This window comes from Antechinus flavipes, chromosome 2 (genome assembly GCF_016432865.1).
Source record: "Antechinus flavipes isolate AdamAnt ecotype Samford, QLD, Australia chromosome 2, AdamAnt_v2, whole genome shotgun sequence".
NCBI classification, from domain to species: domain Eukaryota; kingdom Metazoa; phylum Chordata; class Mammalia; order Dasyuromorphia; family Dasyuridae; genus Antechinus; species Antechinus flavipes.
This window is the reverse complement of record NC_067399.1, coordinates 407766020-407783479: the sequence shown is the minus strand read 5'-3', so window position 1 is coordinate 407783479 and position 17460 is coordinate 407766020. Positions and strand designations below refer to the sequence as shown.

The window sequence follows — 17460 nt, the reverse complement described above, 5'->3', positions numbered from 1 at the left end:
GGACCTCAGTAGTCATCTATTCCAAATTGTATTCCAAAGGAATTTCTACCCCAATGTAATCAGTCATGAATATTTATTAAGTACCTTCTATGTGCCAGGCACTGTGCTAAATGCTAAGGATACAATTAAGAGGCAAAAGAATCCATGTTCATACAGAGCTTACAATATAATGGAGAAAACCAGCAAATAATATGTAAAACAAACTAGATACTGAGTAAATAGGAAATAATTTGGAAAAGAATTGGGGAAAACTTCTTGTAGAAGGTGGAATTTTAGTTGGGATTTAAACAGGGAAATCAGTGGGGTGATATGAGGAAACAGAGCACTCGAGGCATGTAGTGTTTTATTCATGGAATAGCTGGGAGGTGAGTGTCACTATATCTAAGAGTACAAACACAGGAGATAGCAAGGTACAAGAAGACCTGAAAATTAAGAGGAAGTTAATTTATGAAGTTTATTAAATGCCAAGGAAGTGATTTTTTATTTGATACTGGAGTTATTAGGGAGCCATTAGAAAATACTTAGTAGGGAAATGTCATGATTGGACCTGTACTTTAGAAAAATCATTTTAGCAGAAATTTTTTTTTCAATAATAATTTATTTTTTCAAAAAACATGTAAAAATACTTTCCAACATTTATTTTTGAAAGACTTTGTATTACAAATTTTTCTCTCTCCCTCCTTCCAAGACAGCAAGTAATCTGATAGTTAAAAATGTTCAATCCTTTTAAACATATTTCCATATTTGTCATATTGTGCAAGAAAAATCAGATCAAAAGGGGAAAAATCATGAAAAAGAAAAAAACAAAGCAGCAAATAAATCAAAAAAGATGAAAACAATATGCGTTGATCCACATTCATCTCCATAGTTTTCCCTTTGGATGTGAATAGCACTTTCCATCCCAGGTCTTTTGGAATTGCCTTGAATCCATCATAGTTGATCATCACATGAGCTTCTTATACTGTGTAAAATGTTCTCTTGGTTCTGCTCACTTCACTCAGGTTCAGTTCATATAAATCTTTCCAAGCTTTTTGAAATCACGCTGCTTATTATTTCTTATAGAACAATAATATTTCACTATATTTATATATCATAACTTATTCAAACATTCCCTGGGCACAGGACAATAATATCTGAAAATTGTCAGTATACAGATAAAAAATTACATGTGATCATATATAAATAATGTAACATATATTATTATTTATGTTATGTATAACATATATGTGATGTGTAATAAAATAAATAATGTAATAAATGAAATCACAAGTGATTATTCAGCTTCTGTTTCAAGATTCTCAAATTTATCACTTCTCAGGACATCGTTTCTCTCCCCACTCCCCTGCCTTCACCCCCAATTCTGTTTTTGTCTGGTCTGGTTGTTAGGAAGTTTTCCCTATCAGACGCATACACACTTCTTTGCAATTTTCAATCCATTACTCCTGGTTCTATCTTCTGTGACCAAAGTCTTTTCTCCTTCAAACTACAGATCTTCATTTCTTCCAACCTATCCTAATATTGAATCCAATGCTTAAATTTTAGGAATTTGAGAATTGGGACTCAAAAGCAACAAAAGAAGGCTAAGGATAAAGCCAAAAAAGTGATGGATTTGGATTCTATTGCCTACTTTGCTGTCATGGACAAGTTATTTAACTTACCTGTTAAAAAGAGCATTACTGGAGCAGAAGGTTAATGATAACTTCCTTGTTCTAAAGAGGAGGAAACTGAGGTCAAGGGATTAACTTGCCTAAAGTCACAGAGATAATATCTTCAGAGATAATATTTGAGCCCAAGTCAACAAGCATTTATTAAGTATATACTATATGTCAGTTACTGTGCTAAGTCTAAGAATTTGGAGAAAGGCAAAAAGTTTCTACTTAAGGCCTGGAAAGGTTTCCATGAACTAATGCTGAGTGAAACAAGCAGAATCAGGAATACGTTGTACACAATAATAGCAAAATTGTGCAATAATCATCTATATTTGATCTTCTTGGTTCTTCTCAGTGGTTCAGCAGTCCAAGAAAATCCCGATAAATTTTGAATAGAAATTGCTATCTGCATCCAGAGAGAGAATTATGAAGATTGAATGTAAATCAACTCATGCTATGCTCATTTTACTTTTTCTCTTTTTCTTCTGTTTTCTTTCTCTCATGGTTTTTCCCTTTTGATATGATTTTTGTTTCCCAACATGATTCATAAGGAAATATGTAAAAAACATGAATGTACATGTATAACCAAGAAAATATTGGTTTTACATGTAACTGGGGAAATAAATTAAAATATATATATATATATATTAACAAAAAATTTCTGTCTTCAGATCAAAATCAAATGAGAGAAGAAAACATACAAATAACTGTGTAAAAAATATAGGCTAAATTGGAGATAATTTCAGAGGAAAAGGCCCTAATATATTCAGTAGGAGGAGAAAGTTTTCCTGTAAGTGGGATGATCGATCTCAAGGCAGCTAAGCAAGCTAGGAGTCAGAGATGAAGAAGAGCATTTCCGCAATGCTAGAGAGCAAGTTTCTGATTGGCCAGTAAACTTTTAAAATTATGATCTTGGTATTGACTAAAGCTTATCGAATCAGCTAGGGATAAGGTCACATATGCTCTCTAGGAAGATCACTTTTAACAGCTTAGTGGAGGACAGACTGGAGTGGGAAAAGAGGAGGAAGAGAGATCTACCAGAAGCTTGTTGCAATAACCCCGGGTTTGAGAGGATGAGTACCTGGACTAGGAGAGTGGCTCTGCATTGTCAGAGGAAAAGTGACTTATAGATGTAAGTTACAACGATAAAAGCTAAAGTTGTTGGATGTGGGAGTAATTGTGAAGAGTCAAGAATGACGGTAGTTCCTCAGACAATAAAAGTAAAATTATGAAGAGGGAAGGTTTGAAGGAATGATTGAGTTCAATTTCAGCTACGTTGAATTTATGGTCTTTCCATTATACCAAGTAATCTCTAAGATTCCATGAGCCTGGAAGAACTGGCTTTGGAAACAGGTGCTTAGCACGGAATCTCAGGTTTATCACTGTACATACTATCTTGGACAGGTGACTGGGACCTCAGTTTTCCTTATCTGTAAAGTGAGAAAATTGGACTAAATAACCTCTAACATATCTTCCAGCTATAAATGTATGATCCTACATAAACTTTAAAAGGTCCGTCTCATTTGCCTCTGAAAGGGTCTCTTGTGTAAATGCACAGGATGGATGAGTGAAACAGCAACTGTTCCCATTTATCTCCTTTACAATTTGGAAGTCGTCTTACCCACGTTGTCAAAGAGAAATCAGGGCAACCGTAACAAAACACTTTTCTATGTCAATCAGCGAGGATAGTGACAAGAGAGCAAATTAACCCATTGAGGACAACTCCCCTTCCGCAGAGAAAACTACAACACCCAGAGTGCCTTGCGCGGGAGCGGAGGAGGAGGGAGTGTAAGCTAACGCTTCCGCTTCACGCAGCGCCACGTCCCCGACGTGTCACCGGCGGCGCCGCTGCTGTGGTAGAGGAAGAAGTGAAGGGGCCAGTTCGAGGTAGCGGCGGCGGGTGGCGACGGAGCCGGCGACATCATCCCCTGCCGCGACCTGCCCCTGCTCCCACACGGAAGTGCCCCTGGGTCTGTGGGGAGCAGGAGGAGGAGGAAGCGGCGGAGGCCCAGCTCCCGTGGGGCAAGATGTTGAACATGTGGAAGGTCCGGGAGCTGGTGGACAAAGCGTGAGTTGGGGAAAAGCCGGGGGGCAGTTTGTTGTCGGGGGCCCGCGGAGGGAGGGGGCGGGCCGGATCCGCGCGCCGGGGCCTCCCCACGTCACACTGGCCAACCCCCCTTTTACCCCCCCCCCCCACTTCTTCCAGCTGATCCAATCCCATCATGGCGGCGACAGGTCTCTTTGCCTCCTGGCCCTCTTTTCGTGGGGGCGGGAGGGAGCCAAAGGTACAATTTGGCTTCCTTGTCCTCCTGAAGCGACTCCTTTACTTACTCGGACCCGCGTCCTGGGCACATCTCCGGGGCAACCCGTCTCCTCTGGCAGCCCCCTGGCCTAAGGAAGGAACAGGGGGGGCTGAGAACGAAGTTGGCCAGGCCGTGGACTTGTTCTGGTGGGGTGGGGTGGGGGGGTGGGGGGGTGGAAGTAGCAGGACCAGGGTAGGGAGGAGGCAGGGAGGAAGGAGGCCGAGAGTAGGGGAAGCTTTTGCATGCAGGACCTTGGACCCTGGTATCTCACAGGGTGAGAGGATTATCTGTCATACTGTAGGTGTGGAATAGAGTCCATTCTTTGAATTGCCTGGTTTTCTTATCCAAAAACCTCACCCAAAAAAAGTGAGCCTTATAATGCTGGTGTTAGGTTTAACAGGTGGTCACCCAAGTAATTGTCTAAAGTTGATAAGAGTGATGACAGTCTAGTTAAAGCTGACTCCGGTGTTTAGTTTAGTTTTTTTTTTTTTTTTTTTTTAACTTTTGTGACACCTTTGAAAAGGTTCATTGCCATAACTTGTTGTGCCTGTTTCCATTATACTTAGTTGTTGGTGTTCCACTTCCTCCTTGTTGAATGGAATCGCTGAGAAATTTCCCGTAAAGTAAATAGTAGACTCAAAACAACTGAAAGTACTTTTGTTATTAGTGGCAACTGCATTTTTTAAAGGACAGCACTTAATGTTCACTATTTCTAAATACACTTAGAGTTATCTGTCACTATTAAAACATTTTACAATATTTACTCATTTTTTCTAAAATTAGAATTTTTGGATGGGTAGTGTACTGGGGGGAAACCTTGGTAGTTAAGAATACAGTTGGATAAAATGGAGGATTAAGTAACTTTTTTTCTAGGCCAACAGGAAATAAAAGTTAGAAAATTTAGACTGCCTCCTTCCTTTTGAATGTTTAGTGATTATGCAAGGAATGGTGGTTAAAAACTGGCTTATTTTGTAAACCAATTACCTTAATACAAGAAAATATAGTACATAAGATTAATGATAGTAAGCATTCAAAACTATTATATAAATATAAACAGTATGGTGTTGATGGTGGCTATGACATAATTTCTTTTTAGTACCATGTTTGTGTAATGCTTACATTAGGGCTTTGCACTGTATACATTTAGTCAATTACATTAGAGTAACTCACTTGTATGAAATAATATTTAAAATTTTGATTTAGATTTATATCTACCTTTTGCTTTTTCTTTTCACTAAGCCAATATTGTAAGCAAACATTGCTATTACTTCTAGTTTTTGTTTAACTTAATGTAATATACTGTACTACAAATAGACCAATACACAGTTGAAATAGGTACTAATCTAGATCTGAAAGTCTTTTTAGAATTTGGATCAGAAAGTTGAAGATTGAAAGGGGAAAGGAATGTATAGAAGATAAGAAAAGTAAAGGTGGAAATTAAATTTAGGGGATCAAATTATTTGAAATATGACTCAAAAGTTTTTCAAGTAAAATTTTGCCAATAATATTTTGTTTATCTCCCTGAAATCAAAAGACGTGGATCCCCTTCCTCCTTTACTTCCTCTGTGACCTTGGAGAAGTCACAACCTCTCTGAATCTTTAGTTTCCTCTTCTGTGAAATGAAAAGATTCTGGCACTCTAGCATCTAAGGTTTCTTTAACAGCTCCCGATCTATAATCTTATGGTTACAGTGTATTTTTTATATGCCTAATGTTACAATTTTGTAATTGCTTCATCTTAAAGTTACTACACAATTTTCCTAATTATCTGAAGGCTATATTCTTGAAAAAATTTTCATCTTCACTTTGCCATATATTTTAGCTTAGAGATGTTCACTCATAAATAAAATATTTGTATTGTGAGTAGGTGTTTTTTCAGAAATTTCAAAAGCAAAATTATTAAAAAAAAAAAAAAAAACTTATGACCATCCAAGCACATAGTCAATATATGATTTAGGAACTCACCGATGAATTAGAGGTTTTGATGTCTTAAAAATATCAGTGGAGCACTTGGTTTTGTATGTTGGTTATCTTTGCTATCAATATATTGCCAGCCTTTTCACTCAACATTTCTTAGATTTTTCTCCACTTTTTCATAATTCCCTATTTACATTTGTTATAGTCTACTCACAACTATCATTTTGCTTTATTGCTCTCTGGCTGAAATTTTGTCATGTTATCTGATGAAGACCCAGTGGAGGAAAACTAATTTTTGTAGATATAGTGGGGTACATCCATCGGAGAAGTGAGTAACGTATTTAGGAATACTCAAAATGCTTATGACTGAAATATACAAAATTTTGAATTGTATCGATAGATTAAATATCGCATCTTAGATGAGAGCACTCTTTGCAAAAGTACTGTTAAAAAAAGAAAGAAAGAAAAAAAGAAAGAAAGTACCACTGTGGTGTTTACTACTATAAATGATAAAGTTACTTAGAGAAAGAAAGATTTGGAATTTGTCCCTAACAAAGTTCAGTCAAGACAGGAATAACACATTTTTCTGAAATATGAACCTTAAGACCTTTGTCAGAAACAGAATAAATACTAAGCTGTTTCTTATAAACTATTTTTAAACTAATATATATAAACTAATTTGTATTCATATGTGTGATTTGGGAAAGTTAGAAGGATTTCTTTTTTTTTTCCTTTTTTTTTTTAATTCCCTTGACTTGGGAACTAAGAATAAAAGACTGGAAATACCAGAGATGAGGACCAGGTACAATTGTTTTTTCACTTCATCATCATCCTCTTTTCTAAGGTCATTTGGGTAAAGCTACTTCAGCAATGATCACCTAATTATCTGCATTCGTTTGAAGAACAAGTTAACTGGGATGCCTCTGTTCCTTTACCAGTTTGAGTAATTGGCATATAAAATATAGGATCATTGAGTTTGCTCATTTAGAAGGAGTGGTGAAATAGATAAATCTTTCCAGTTATTCCATGTAGGGCTAATGCTGCATAGTTTGATTCTAGATGATTTCTCCTCTTTCATTCTGGTATGAAAGGTAATGATAATTTAAACAGATTCTTGCTTATTAAAGTATAAGTAATGAAGTGCAAGATTATTTTTAGAATTTAAAAATTATCATTTGTATTTGGCTAATTATCTCATTCACATTTTTTAAATTAGTCAGTGTTTGTCAAATCAATGTACTGTGTGAAGATTTGTTCAGATTGTAGTCTAGGGCAATTTGTTTAGTTATATTGGACTTCTTTTTAGTTTTGACTATTTTTCCCATTCACTTAAATGTGTGCATGCATGTGCATGTGTACCTGCTTTTTAAATTTCCTAAATGTTTAGATAGCATCATATCAACCATTAGAGAGAGGTTTATCATTTATTGGAAAATTACAATATACTTTCAATATCAAAGCTACATTCTCTACTCTCAGAAAAGTCAAAGGGAATGAATATGTAGTGATCCAAAGCTATTGATTTTTATTTGCTTTTCTTTTCAGCCATATTGCTTTCCCCCATAGTTTTGATTATAACAACTTTCTCATCCTTATTTCTTGCACAGTTTAAAGCAGTGGTTCTCAAAGTATGGTCTAGAGAATCCTGGGGATCTCTGAAACCCTTTAAGAGAGTCTACAAATTCAAAAATAGTTTTTATTTCCAATATGGTAAATGTCTATAAATATAATCCAGATAAACAAAAACGCTTTGGAGAGATCCTCAATAATTTTTAATAGGATAAAGATACTGAAAACAAAAGTTTGAGAACCACTGGTTTAAAGCATCAAATAAAATTAAGAAATCAGTGATGCAGAATCCAACCCAAATAATGTCTCCTTTGAAGCTTTCCCTTTGTTTCCACCAGTAGTGATTTTTCCCATCTCAGTCCATATTACATAGTTGGTATCTCTTCTGCACTTATAATGTTCTATTTTATATGAGATGAGGGTGTGTATGCATATGTTATCTCTTTTCCTATATTTTATGTTCTTCTAGAACCTGGACTCTGTCTTTGCATCTTCATGGACTTATCCAAAACCTTCGGCACATTTAAATTTTGTTGAATGAATATTCATTTAGACTGAAGTTTCTCTCTCAGTTCTTCTTCCTCTATTCCTTATGCTCAATTTAAGTACTTGTTATTATATGATCAGTGAAGTAATCCTAGTACCCAGAATATAAGTAGATATTTAAGTAGGAAATAAAGTTTTAAGTTTACTTTCTTTTTGCCAGCTTTTTTTGAGAGGTGATTTACTGTATCTCAAACAAATTTTCCTTATCTCTTATGCCTTCTAGTGTGAGTTAACAAGCTTTTTTTAATCTGTTAATTTGATTAAAAGTACTTTTCAATCAATGGATGCTATTTAGTGTTAGTAGGTGTTATAATATTTCAAGAGATTCAGTTGAATTTAACTCATAGCTTCTAGCTTTCATTTCATAAAAATTTATGTTTAAGGAAGGAACATTTTGATTTCCAGTGGTTGCTTCTTGAAAAAAAGTTAATATTTTCATTGAACTTTATATATATTACTCTTTATAACACAACATGACTTTTTAAAATTAAAGCTTTTTTGTTTTTCAAAACACAAGTCAATAATTCTTCAACATCTTGCAAAACCTTGTGTTCTGATTTCTCTCTTCCCCTCCTCCTTCCCTGAACCCCTCTCCTAGATGGGAAGTAGTCTAACATATGTTAAACATGGTTGAAATATAATATGACTTGTTGATAACTTGCTTAACGGTATTTTATGAAATTGTTCAAGGTGTAATATACATATTTCATATGTAATAAACCTCTATTTTGTTTTTATTAGCACCCATTCCATCCAAACTGCATTTTTTTTCCCTTAGTCTTGCTACTCCTACTTTGTAAAGTATTTTTCTATTATGCACACAGAGAACAGACTCCAAAAGTTGGTTTTTCCTAAAGTGCAACTGAAAGCTTTTTTTTTAAGCATCTGCTATGTTCTAGGCACTATGCTAAGTTCTGCGGGTACCAAAATAGACAAAATCTCTCTGCCCTCAAGAAGTTTTGCAATTTTGTGGGAGAGACAATATGCAAACAGATTTGTACAAAGCAAGCTATATATAGGAAAAATAGAAAATAATTAACAGAGGGAAGCAATTAAGAATTTTTAAGGGTTAAGGAATTCTTGCAGTAAAAGATAAGATTTTAGTTGATACTTTGAAGAGGACAGGGAAGGTCAGTGGGTGGAGTGAAGTAGGGAAAATTTTCCAGACTTGAAAGAGAGCTAGAGAAAATGCCCAGAGCAAAGAGAATGGAGTGTTGTTTTATTTGGCCTGATGGCCATTGATAATAAATTGGAAGAGTATCTGTTGGGAGAGTAAGGTTTAAGAGTGTGGGAAAGATTGGAGGGGGTAAGATTATTGTATTTGATCCTGGAGGCAGTAGGAAACCATTGGAGTTTACTGAGGAGGAATATTTGACTTCCCCTTAGGAAAATCACTCTGGTGGCTGAATGGATGGAGTAGCATGAAGACAGACTTTTTAGTCAAATTGATCTACCAGCAGCCTATTAAAATAATCCAGGTGTAAAATGATGAGGGCTCATACTAGAGTGGTAGCCGTCTCAGAGGAGAGCAGAGGAGCCTATACAAAAAATATTGCAAGATGAAATCAAGAAGTTTTGGCATCAGATTAATTATGGTGGCTTGAGAAGAGAGTGAGCAGTGAAGGATGACTCTTAGGTTTTTAAGTATGAGGTTGCCCTCTACAATAATAGGGAAGGTGTGAGGTGGGAAAGGTTAAGGGAAAAGCTAATGATTCTGCTTTGTCCGTAGTGAGTTTAAGATGCCTACTGACATTCAAAATGTGAGTGGCAGTTTGAGATACAAGACTAGAGCACAGCAGAGAATTTGAACCGGGATAGCAGAGAAATGATAATTTAATCCATGGGATCTAAAGCAATCATCAAATGAAGTGTGGTTTAGAGGGAGAAGAGAAAAGGGCTCAGGTCTGAACCCTGATCAACACTTATATTTAGAGAGCATGATCTTGAAGAGAATCCAGCAAAGGAGACAGAAGTGTAGTAGTCAAGAGTGGTAAGATAAGAAATGGGAAAGAGTATTCCAAAAATCTATAGAGTGATAATAAGAGAGAGTGATCAATAGTAGTAGCAGAAGCTACAGAGAAGAAAGGTCAAGGAGAATGAGGATTAACAATGATGTTTTTGAATTTTGCTACTAAAAGATTGTTTTACACATATTAGTCTGTTTTAATATTTTTAAATCAAGAGCCTTTGCCATTTAATATTTATGTTTCAGAAATACAATTTGAGGATGACTTATTGCAGTGTAGTTTGTGATATATCTACTGCAACTTTTATCTCTCTTTAATTTTTTTTTTCAATCTGTTGGCATTTTATATAGAGTAATTAACAGTTTTATTTCCTTATATAAAACCCTTTCATCTGCATTTGTTTTTAGTACAAAAGCTTTAGACATTAAAAATCACTAGTTACAAGTTTTGTAATTAATCTTTCCTATTTAAAATTTATGTTAGTGATATTTATCGTTTTGAAGGATTGATTTTTGGGGGAAATTATTAATTTGGTACAATATTTAGTAATTTAGAACAGAAATTGGTAGTGTTTTCAGTGGAAGAGACCAATCCAGAAATGCAAGAAGGATTTTCTTCACACTCCCCACTTGGCAGGTGTCTCTTTTTAGCTTACTTTGATGTCCTTGAGTTGTACTTTTTTTTATCCCCAATAATCAGGCAGGGCTAGTATGTAGCAAGTCATAACTTACTTCTGTGTTGGGTTTAAGCCCATGAGGTACTAAACATGGAAGATTTTGTTAAGAATAAATATGAATTCTTTATTTAAGCCAAGATCTTAGAAAGGTTGTAAATCTTAGGAAATTTGGTAAACCAAACTCAGCTTAGTAGATGTTACTTCTGTGCATTAGCATATGCTGTTTCCCATTCGTAAACATGCCTTTTTTCTTCATACAATTTAAATGGTACCTAGTTACCAATATTTTGAGGAGAGTATTTGTTAGTTACATCATGTTCTATTCAGAGATCTCATGTAATAACTATTTTTTGATAATTATATGGTTTTGAAATGATTCAACTAGTTTTAGAGTTTAGTCTTTAAATCTTTGAGAACAAAAATGATACATATCACAACTTTCTATATAACTAATTTTCCTTCATTTTAAATTATTTTGAAATAAACATTTGGCTGCACAACCTTTTCCCTAGTTATAGAGGTAGGGAACTGGTTGTGAAATACTGCATACTGTTACAGAAACAGCTGAAATATGAATAATTTTGCCGAGGTGTGTTTGTGTAGTTTTTTTTTTTTTTTTAACTGTTGTTAGGATTGGCCTACTAGATAGATGAGGAGACCAGATGATGTGAAAGTGATGTGAAAACAAAAGGTATTAATTAAAAATAAGATTTTACAAAAGTATGTATTTTTAATTTAAAAAAATTTCCCTTAACTATTCATTGCTTCGCAAACTTGTTTTTATGTCCAAAGACCTGATTTTATTACTGTGGGTACTTCTCTATCAATGACAATTATAGCTCCTCACTACTTTAGCAACTACAGTAGTTGCTGTAGCTATTTTGATATAACATAGTACTGGAAGCTAAGAAATTACCTATCAATTGGGAAATTACTGAGCAAAATGAGGAGTATGAATGTGATAGAACATTATTCTTTTTTTTTTTTTCTGAGGCAATTGGGGTTAAGTGACTTGCCCAGGGTCACATAGCTAGGAAATGTTAAGTGTCTGAGGTCAGATTTGAATTTAGGTTCTCCTGACTTCAGGTCTGATGCTCTATCCACTGCGCCACCTAGTTGCCCCTAACATTTTTTATAAGCAAGTTATGCTTTCAGAAAAACCCAGAAACTTACATGAACTGATAGAAAATAAATTGAGCAGAACTCAGAAAGCAATTTCTAAAATATAAACAAAATAATATAGGGGGGAAAAACCTTAGAAAATCTTAAAAACTGCTTCCTTCAATCATCATTGACTTCAGAGGACCAATGATGAAACTTAGCAGAAAGATGACGAATTCAGGAATAAATTTTTTTAGACATGACCAGTGGGAGAATTTGTTGCACTTGGATAGGCATATTTATTTCAAAATTTTTCTTTTCTTTTGGGGAGAGAGCAGGACTTTAATAAATAGGCTTGTAATTAAATTACAAAGAAAATAAAAAAGATTGCAGTAACTAAAAAAACTAATCATAGTGTAGCCAACCTTAGCTGTGAGCTTCTCATAGCTTTGAGCATCTCAATGTAGCACCTATAAGAACTAGCCTACTGATACAGTCTTTAAGAACTTAAGGTTGTCTTCATACCACTGTAAAGTAATGAAGGAGGACTTAAATGGAGGATTATATTATTAATATTTAAACTATATCACTTACTTGGTGCCTTTGGTATATGTGAACATAATCAGATATGCATATTTAGAGTATGAGTTTTCATTTCTACTATAATTTCTACCTAAGGTGATTTATCTTACAAATTTAAATACTTTGTTCAAAGGAGGTCATCTAATGGAAATTATGGGAAAGTTATTATTCTTGAAATGCATGTTTTAACAGTCTTTGACAATCTCTATCCATTCTAATTGGATTTCTGTGATTACCAAAGCATCCTTTCATTTCATTCAGCAGTTGGAGGTTGAAAATGAATTTATATATAAATCAGGCTATAAAGATATATTCCCAAATAAAATTGAATAGTGTTAGTTTTCTAGCTAGTAGAAGTCCTCTAAAGTTAGTGGAAGTTTTAGAAGAGTCATTGCTGTATTAGTAGAGTATACATATTATAATAGTTCTAGATATTGGATTTGGATTGGTCCTTAAGAAGAAAATATGTATTTTTTTAAAGATATTTTTTGTTCCATTTAATCTCTTTATCCTCTGTCCTCCTTGCTGATTTCATTTCATGGAGAAAGAAATGTACAAATAAATGAATCTGTAACTTGGGGGGAAGGGAAGAAGAGACCCCTTTCACTGATGGACAGGATACCAAATGAAAGGGAAGTAGCTAAGACAATAGGTTTTGAAAGTGTCCATATCGAAATACTTAGCTTTTAAACCATTTACAATTTCTTCTATACAAAATTTAGAAGGACTCCAGCGTCTCATATACTAGACAATTAACTTTTCTAACATAAAGAAGCCACGTTCTTAATACCAGGAATCTCCTATTAACTGAGGGTACGGTTTTGGAAATCTGGACAACTGGACATTTTACTTGGTTGCTGCAAGAAATAATATCCATACATTTCAAATAGTCTACTTAGGTTAAAAACAACAACAAAAACCAAGCAAACAAAAAATAAAAGTTTTCCCCATTAGAACATATTAATCAAGAACATATTAACTTGACAGCTACTAAATACTTAGTTTTGTGAATAACACCTGAAGCATCAGTAAGATCTTTAGTCTGGTTAGCTTTTAAAGCATTCTAATATTACATCAGAGATCTCGTAGTCATGCATTTTGTGGATTCTGCCTGTTTTTGAATTGAAACCTCTGTTGTTTTGATGGCCTAACAATTTTGGTAAATTTAATGACCCTTTTTAAAAAAAACTGTTCCCTGCCTGTATGTTCACTTTTGACTTTTTTCATAAAGTAATTATGCCTATAATGCTGTACTATAATGACTCATGTTAATTCCTTAGTTATGGAATTTTATTCTTGATTTTTCTTGATACAACATATTTATGATTTTTGTAAAGCAATGAAATTTCTACCAGTCCTAATTAAATATACCTGTATTGTTTTAGCTTTTGAAATGTTAATTGATGCACATTGATAATTGTTATCTCCCAGCCTTAGTTTGTAATGATCTTAGATAATAATCTGAGGTAATAATGTAATAATAGTATTTACATACCACTTTAAGATTTGCAAGGTGCTTTACATATTATTTTACTAATTCCCCACAGTAAGCCTGGAAGGTAGGTGCTATTATTATTTTCGTTTTACGGATGAGGAAACTGAGACAGACAAATTGTGATTTGCTTATAGAACTTATTTGAGTCTGAGATAAGATTCGAACTTAAATCTTTTTTTTTTTTAATTGTTAAAAACTTTTTATTGACAGAACCCATGCCAGGGTAATTTTTTACAGCATTATCCCCTTGCACTCCCTTCTGTTCCGATTTTTCCCCTCCCTCCCTCTACGCCCTCCCCAAGATGGCAAACAGTCCTATACATGTTAAATAGGTTACAGTATATCCTAGATACAATATATGTGTGCAGAACCGAACAGTTCTCTTGTGGCACAGGGAGAATTGGATTCAGAAGGTATAAATAACCCAAGAAGAAAAACAGAAATGCAAGCAGTTTATATTCATTTCCCAGTGTTCTTTCTTTGAGTGTAGCTGCTTCTGTCCATCCTTGATTAATTGAAACTGAATTAGCTCTCTTTATCGAAGAGATCCACTTCCATCAGAATACATCCTCAAACAGTATTGTTGTTGAGGTATATAATGATCTCCTGGTTCTGCTCATTTCACTTAGCATCAGTTCATGTAAGTCTCGCCAGTCTTCTCTGTATTCATCCTGCTGGTCATTTCTTACAGAACAATAATATTCCATAACATTCATATACAATTTACCCAGCCATTCTCCAATTGATGGGCATCCATTCATTTCCCAGTTTCTAGCCACTACAAATAGGGCTGCTACAAACATTTTGGCACATACAGGTCCCTTTCCCTTCTTTAGTATTTCTTTGGGATATAAGCCCAATAGGGATCAAAGGGTATGCACAATTTGATAACTTTTTGGGCATAATTCCAGATTGCTCTCCAGAATGGTTGGATTCGTTCACAACTCCACCAACAATGCATCAGTGTCCCCGTTTTCCCTCATCCCCTCCAACATTCATCATTATTTTTTCTTGTCATTTTAGCCAATCTGACAGGTGTGTAGTGGTATCTCAGAGTTGTCTTAATTTGCATTTCTCTGATCAATAATGATTTGGAACACTCTTTCATATGAGTGGTAATAGTTTCAATTTCATCCTCTGAAAATTGTCTGTTCATATCCTTTGACCATTTATCAATTGGAGAATGGCTTGATTTCTTATAAATTAGAGTCAATTCTCTGTATATTTTGGAAATGAGTCCTTTATCAGAACCTTTGACTGTAAAATGTTTTCCCAGTTTATTGTTTCCCTTCTAATCTTGTCTGCATTTGTTTTGTTTGTACAAAAACCTTTCAATTTGATATATCAAAATTTTCTATTTTGTGGTCAATAGTGATCTCTAGTTCTTCTTTGGTCATAAATTCCTCCCTCTTCCACAGGTCTGAGAGGTGAACTTAAGTCTTACGACTCTCCTTGGAGCTCTAATTGTGCCATCTATCTGCCCTGAAGTTTAGGATATAAAAGTCTCATAGTAGAAGACATAGCCTCTACTACAAGATGCTTATTTCAGGTAGAAGGACAAAACAAAAATACATGACACTTTTTAAGAGAGTAAGCTAAAGCAGGATAAATACTAATTTAAAGATGTGAGTAAGAAGTGCTTTGGAATTGTGTGAAAGAACTGAATTAAGAGTAATCTGAAAAGACTTTATGAAAGTGGTAGATAAGTTCCTAACTTTATTTTAATGTAATTAGATTGTTTGAAAAGAGTTGGGGGGAGAGCAAATTTGGTATTTTAGGCATTGAATGAAAAATAGAACATAGATCAAATTAAACCTTTTAGGAATTAGGTGGAAAATCTCTAAGCAGTTTACTATTTATTTACAAGGTTGAATATTTAGTGAGTACTTGGTGTTCCAATGGGGAGAAAAAACAAAAAATCCGATTTTCTTTTTTTTTCCACATAAGTAAACTGTTTGAAATGTACAAAATACTGCTGCTTGCAGCAACCAAGAAAAATGTCCCTCTTGTCCATATTTCCAAAACTGTAATAAGAGATTCTAGCATTAAGAACTTGGTTTTATGTCAGAAAAGCTAATTTCTAGTATTTGATATCTTATAATCCCTCTGAATTAGTATAAGAAAGTGGAAGAAATGATTTAATAACATTTCAATCTTGAAAATATTTTCACTTAATGATTTATTTGGGATTGTGATGAATCTATGATCCTGTTGAGGTAGCTCCTCCATCAGTACAAATTTTAACTCCTTCGTCCTATACTATTTAACTCCTATCCTTGTCCTGTAATAATATGGCATAGGTAGTCAATATTTACTAATTGATTATATTTTACTTGAAAAGAGAATCTTGTGCTTTTCATATAAAGCAGTATACCTTGGATACCTTAGCAACACATGAAAGTTACTCAGACTTGATTAATTTTAGCTTTACTTTGAGGTGACCTAATAGTCCAATAATTCACCAAATATTTGAGTGCTTTCTGTTACTGATGGTGTATACTGTGACAATAACGTATAAGAAAGAATAAAATAATTAATCTTTCTTACAGTGATAATTAAGTTTCTGTCAATTTGTAATTTTTTTTTTTTTTTAAGTTGCAAATAGAAACTGTTTGAAAAGTTTGTAAACAATTTTGGTTTGGCTTGATCCTGGGTTTTTTGTTGTTGTTGTTGAGGCAATTGGGGTTAAATGGCCTGCCCAGGATCACACAGCTAGGAAGTGTTATGTGTCTGAGGCCAGATTTGAACTCAGATTCTCCTGACTTCAGGGCTGGTACTCTATCCACTGCACCACCTTGCTGCCCCACATGCTGATTATTTAGAAGAAAATAGGTAGAAATTTTGAGTAAATCTCAACTTTTCTGAAGCAACTCCTGATTTTATCAAGAACACTTGTTAACTTGGAAACTAGTATTGGAAATGTAGTACAAGTGAAACCACCTTTTGTTGTACTTATTTTGATCAGTTTTTGTTATTTGACCTGTTAGTGGGGCCAGTTTATCATCTAAAGAGGAAACATTGCATAATACTATCTTTTCCATTTTATCAACTATTTTGTAGGGAGTTAATATGCTTTTCCCATTTCATCATATCTATTTTTTAAGGAGTTTTCAGATAATTCTGTTTTTCTTTTTCCATTCCCTCTTGCAAAGATTTCATGTCCTTTCCCCATTTTCTTCTCTTTTTAAGATTCTTTTGAAATTTTTCCAAGAGAGCCTTGTGAAATGGGCACCAACTCATATCATCCTTTGGGGCTTCATCTGGAGCTGGTTTGCCTTTAGGAACCTCAGTGTTTGAGGTTTGTTCTCTCTTCTAAAAGCTGTCTATGATCAGAGTTCTTTTTGACTTTTTTGCTCATTTTTTTAAAAGGATGGGGTATGCTCTTGAGGCAAAGGGAGGGTGGGGAACAGCCACTTTAGTTTGCCCTGGGGCTGGGTAATTCCATCCCACATTCTTCCCGGGCTCAGTGACTTACAATTTGCCTTTTGTATTTGCTTTTGGGTGTCTGGCTAATCTGCTAAACTATCAGTTTGCCACCAGGACAGAGTAGCCTTAGAACATCACAGTAGTTCCTCACTACATGGACTCTGCAAAGCTCTGGCTCCCCATCCCAGATCCTTGACCCGAATTCCCTGTTCTGTATTCTGGGCTCATCA

The 17460-nt window shown here is 34.7% G+C and overlaps 1 protein-coding gene across 3 annotated transcripts in view; it reads left to right on the top strand.

The window, feature by feature from the left end:
• The first annotated feature begins 3479 nt into the window (after positions 1 to 3479).
• Positions 3480 to 17460, top strand: part of CLINT1 (clathrin interactor 1) — a 66255-nt gene continuing 52274 nt past the window's right edge. The window contains exon 1 of one of the 3 annotated variants that reach the window (XM_051978807.1): positions 3480 to 3717. In XM_051978807.1, the coding sequence (XP_051834767.1) occupies positions 3677 to 3717 (41 nt within the window). In that variant the 5' untranslated portion in view covers positions 3480 to 3676. Of the gene's footprint in view, positions 3718 to 3887; positions 3935 to 17460 lie in introns of those variants that run through there. The other 2 variants (XM_051978805.1, XM_051978808.1) reach the window with 2 other exon arrangements.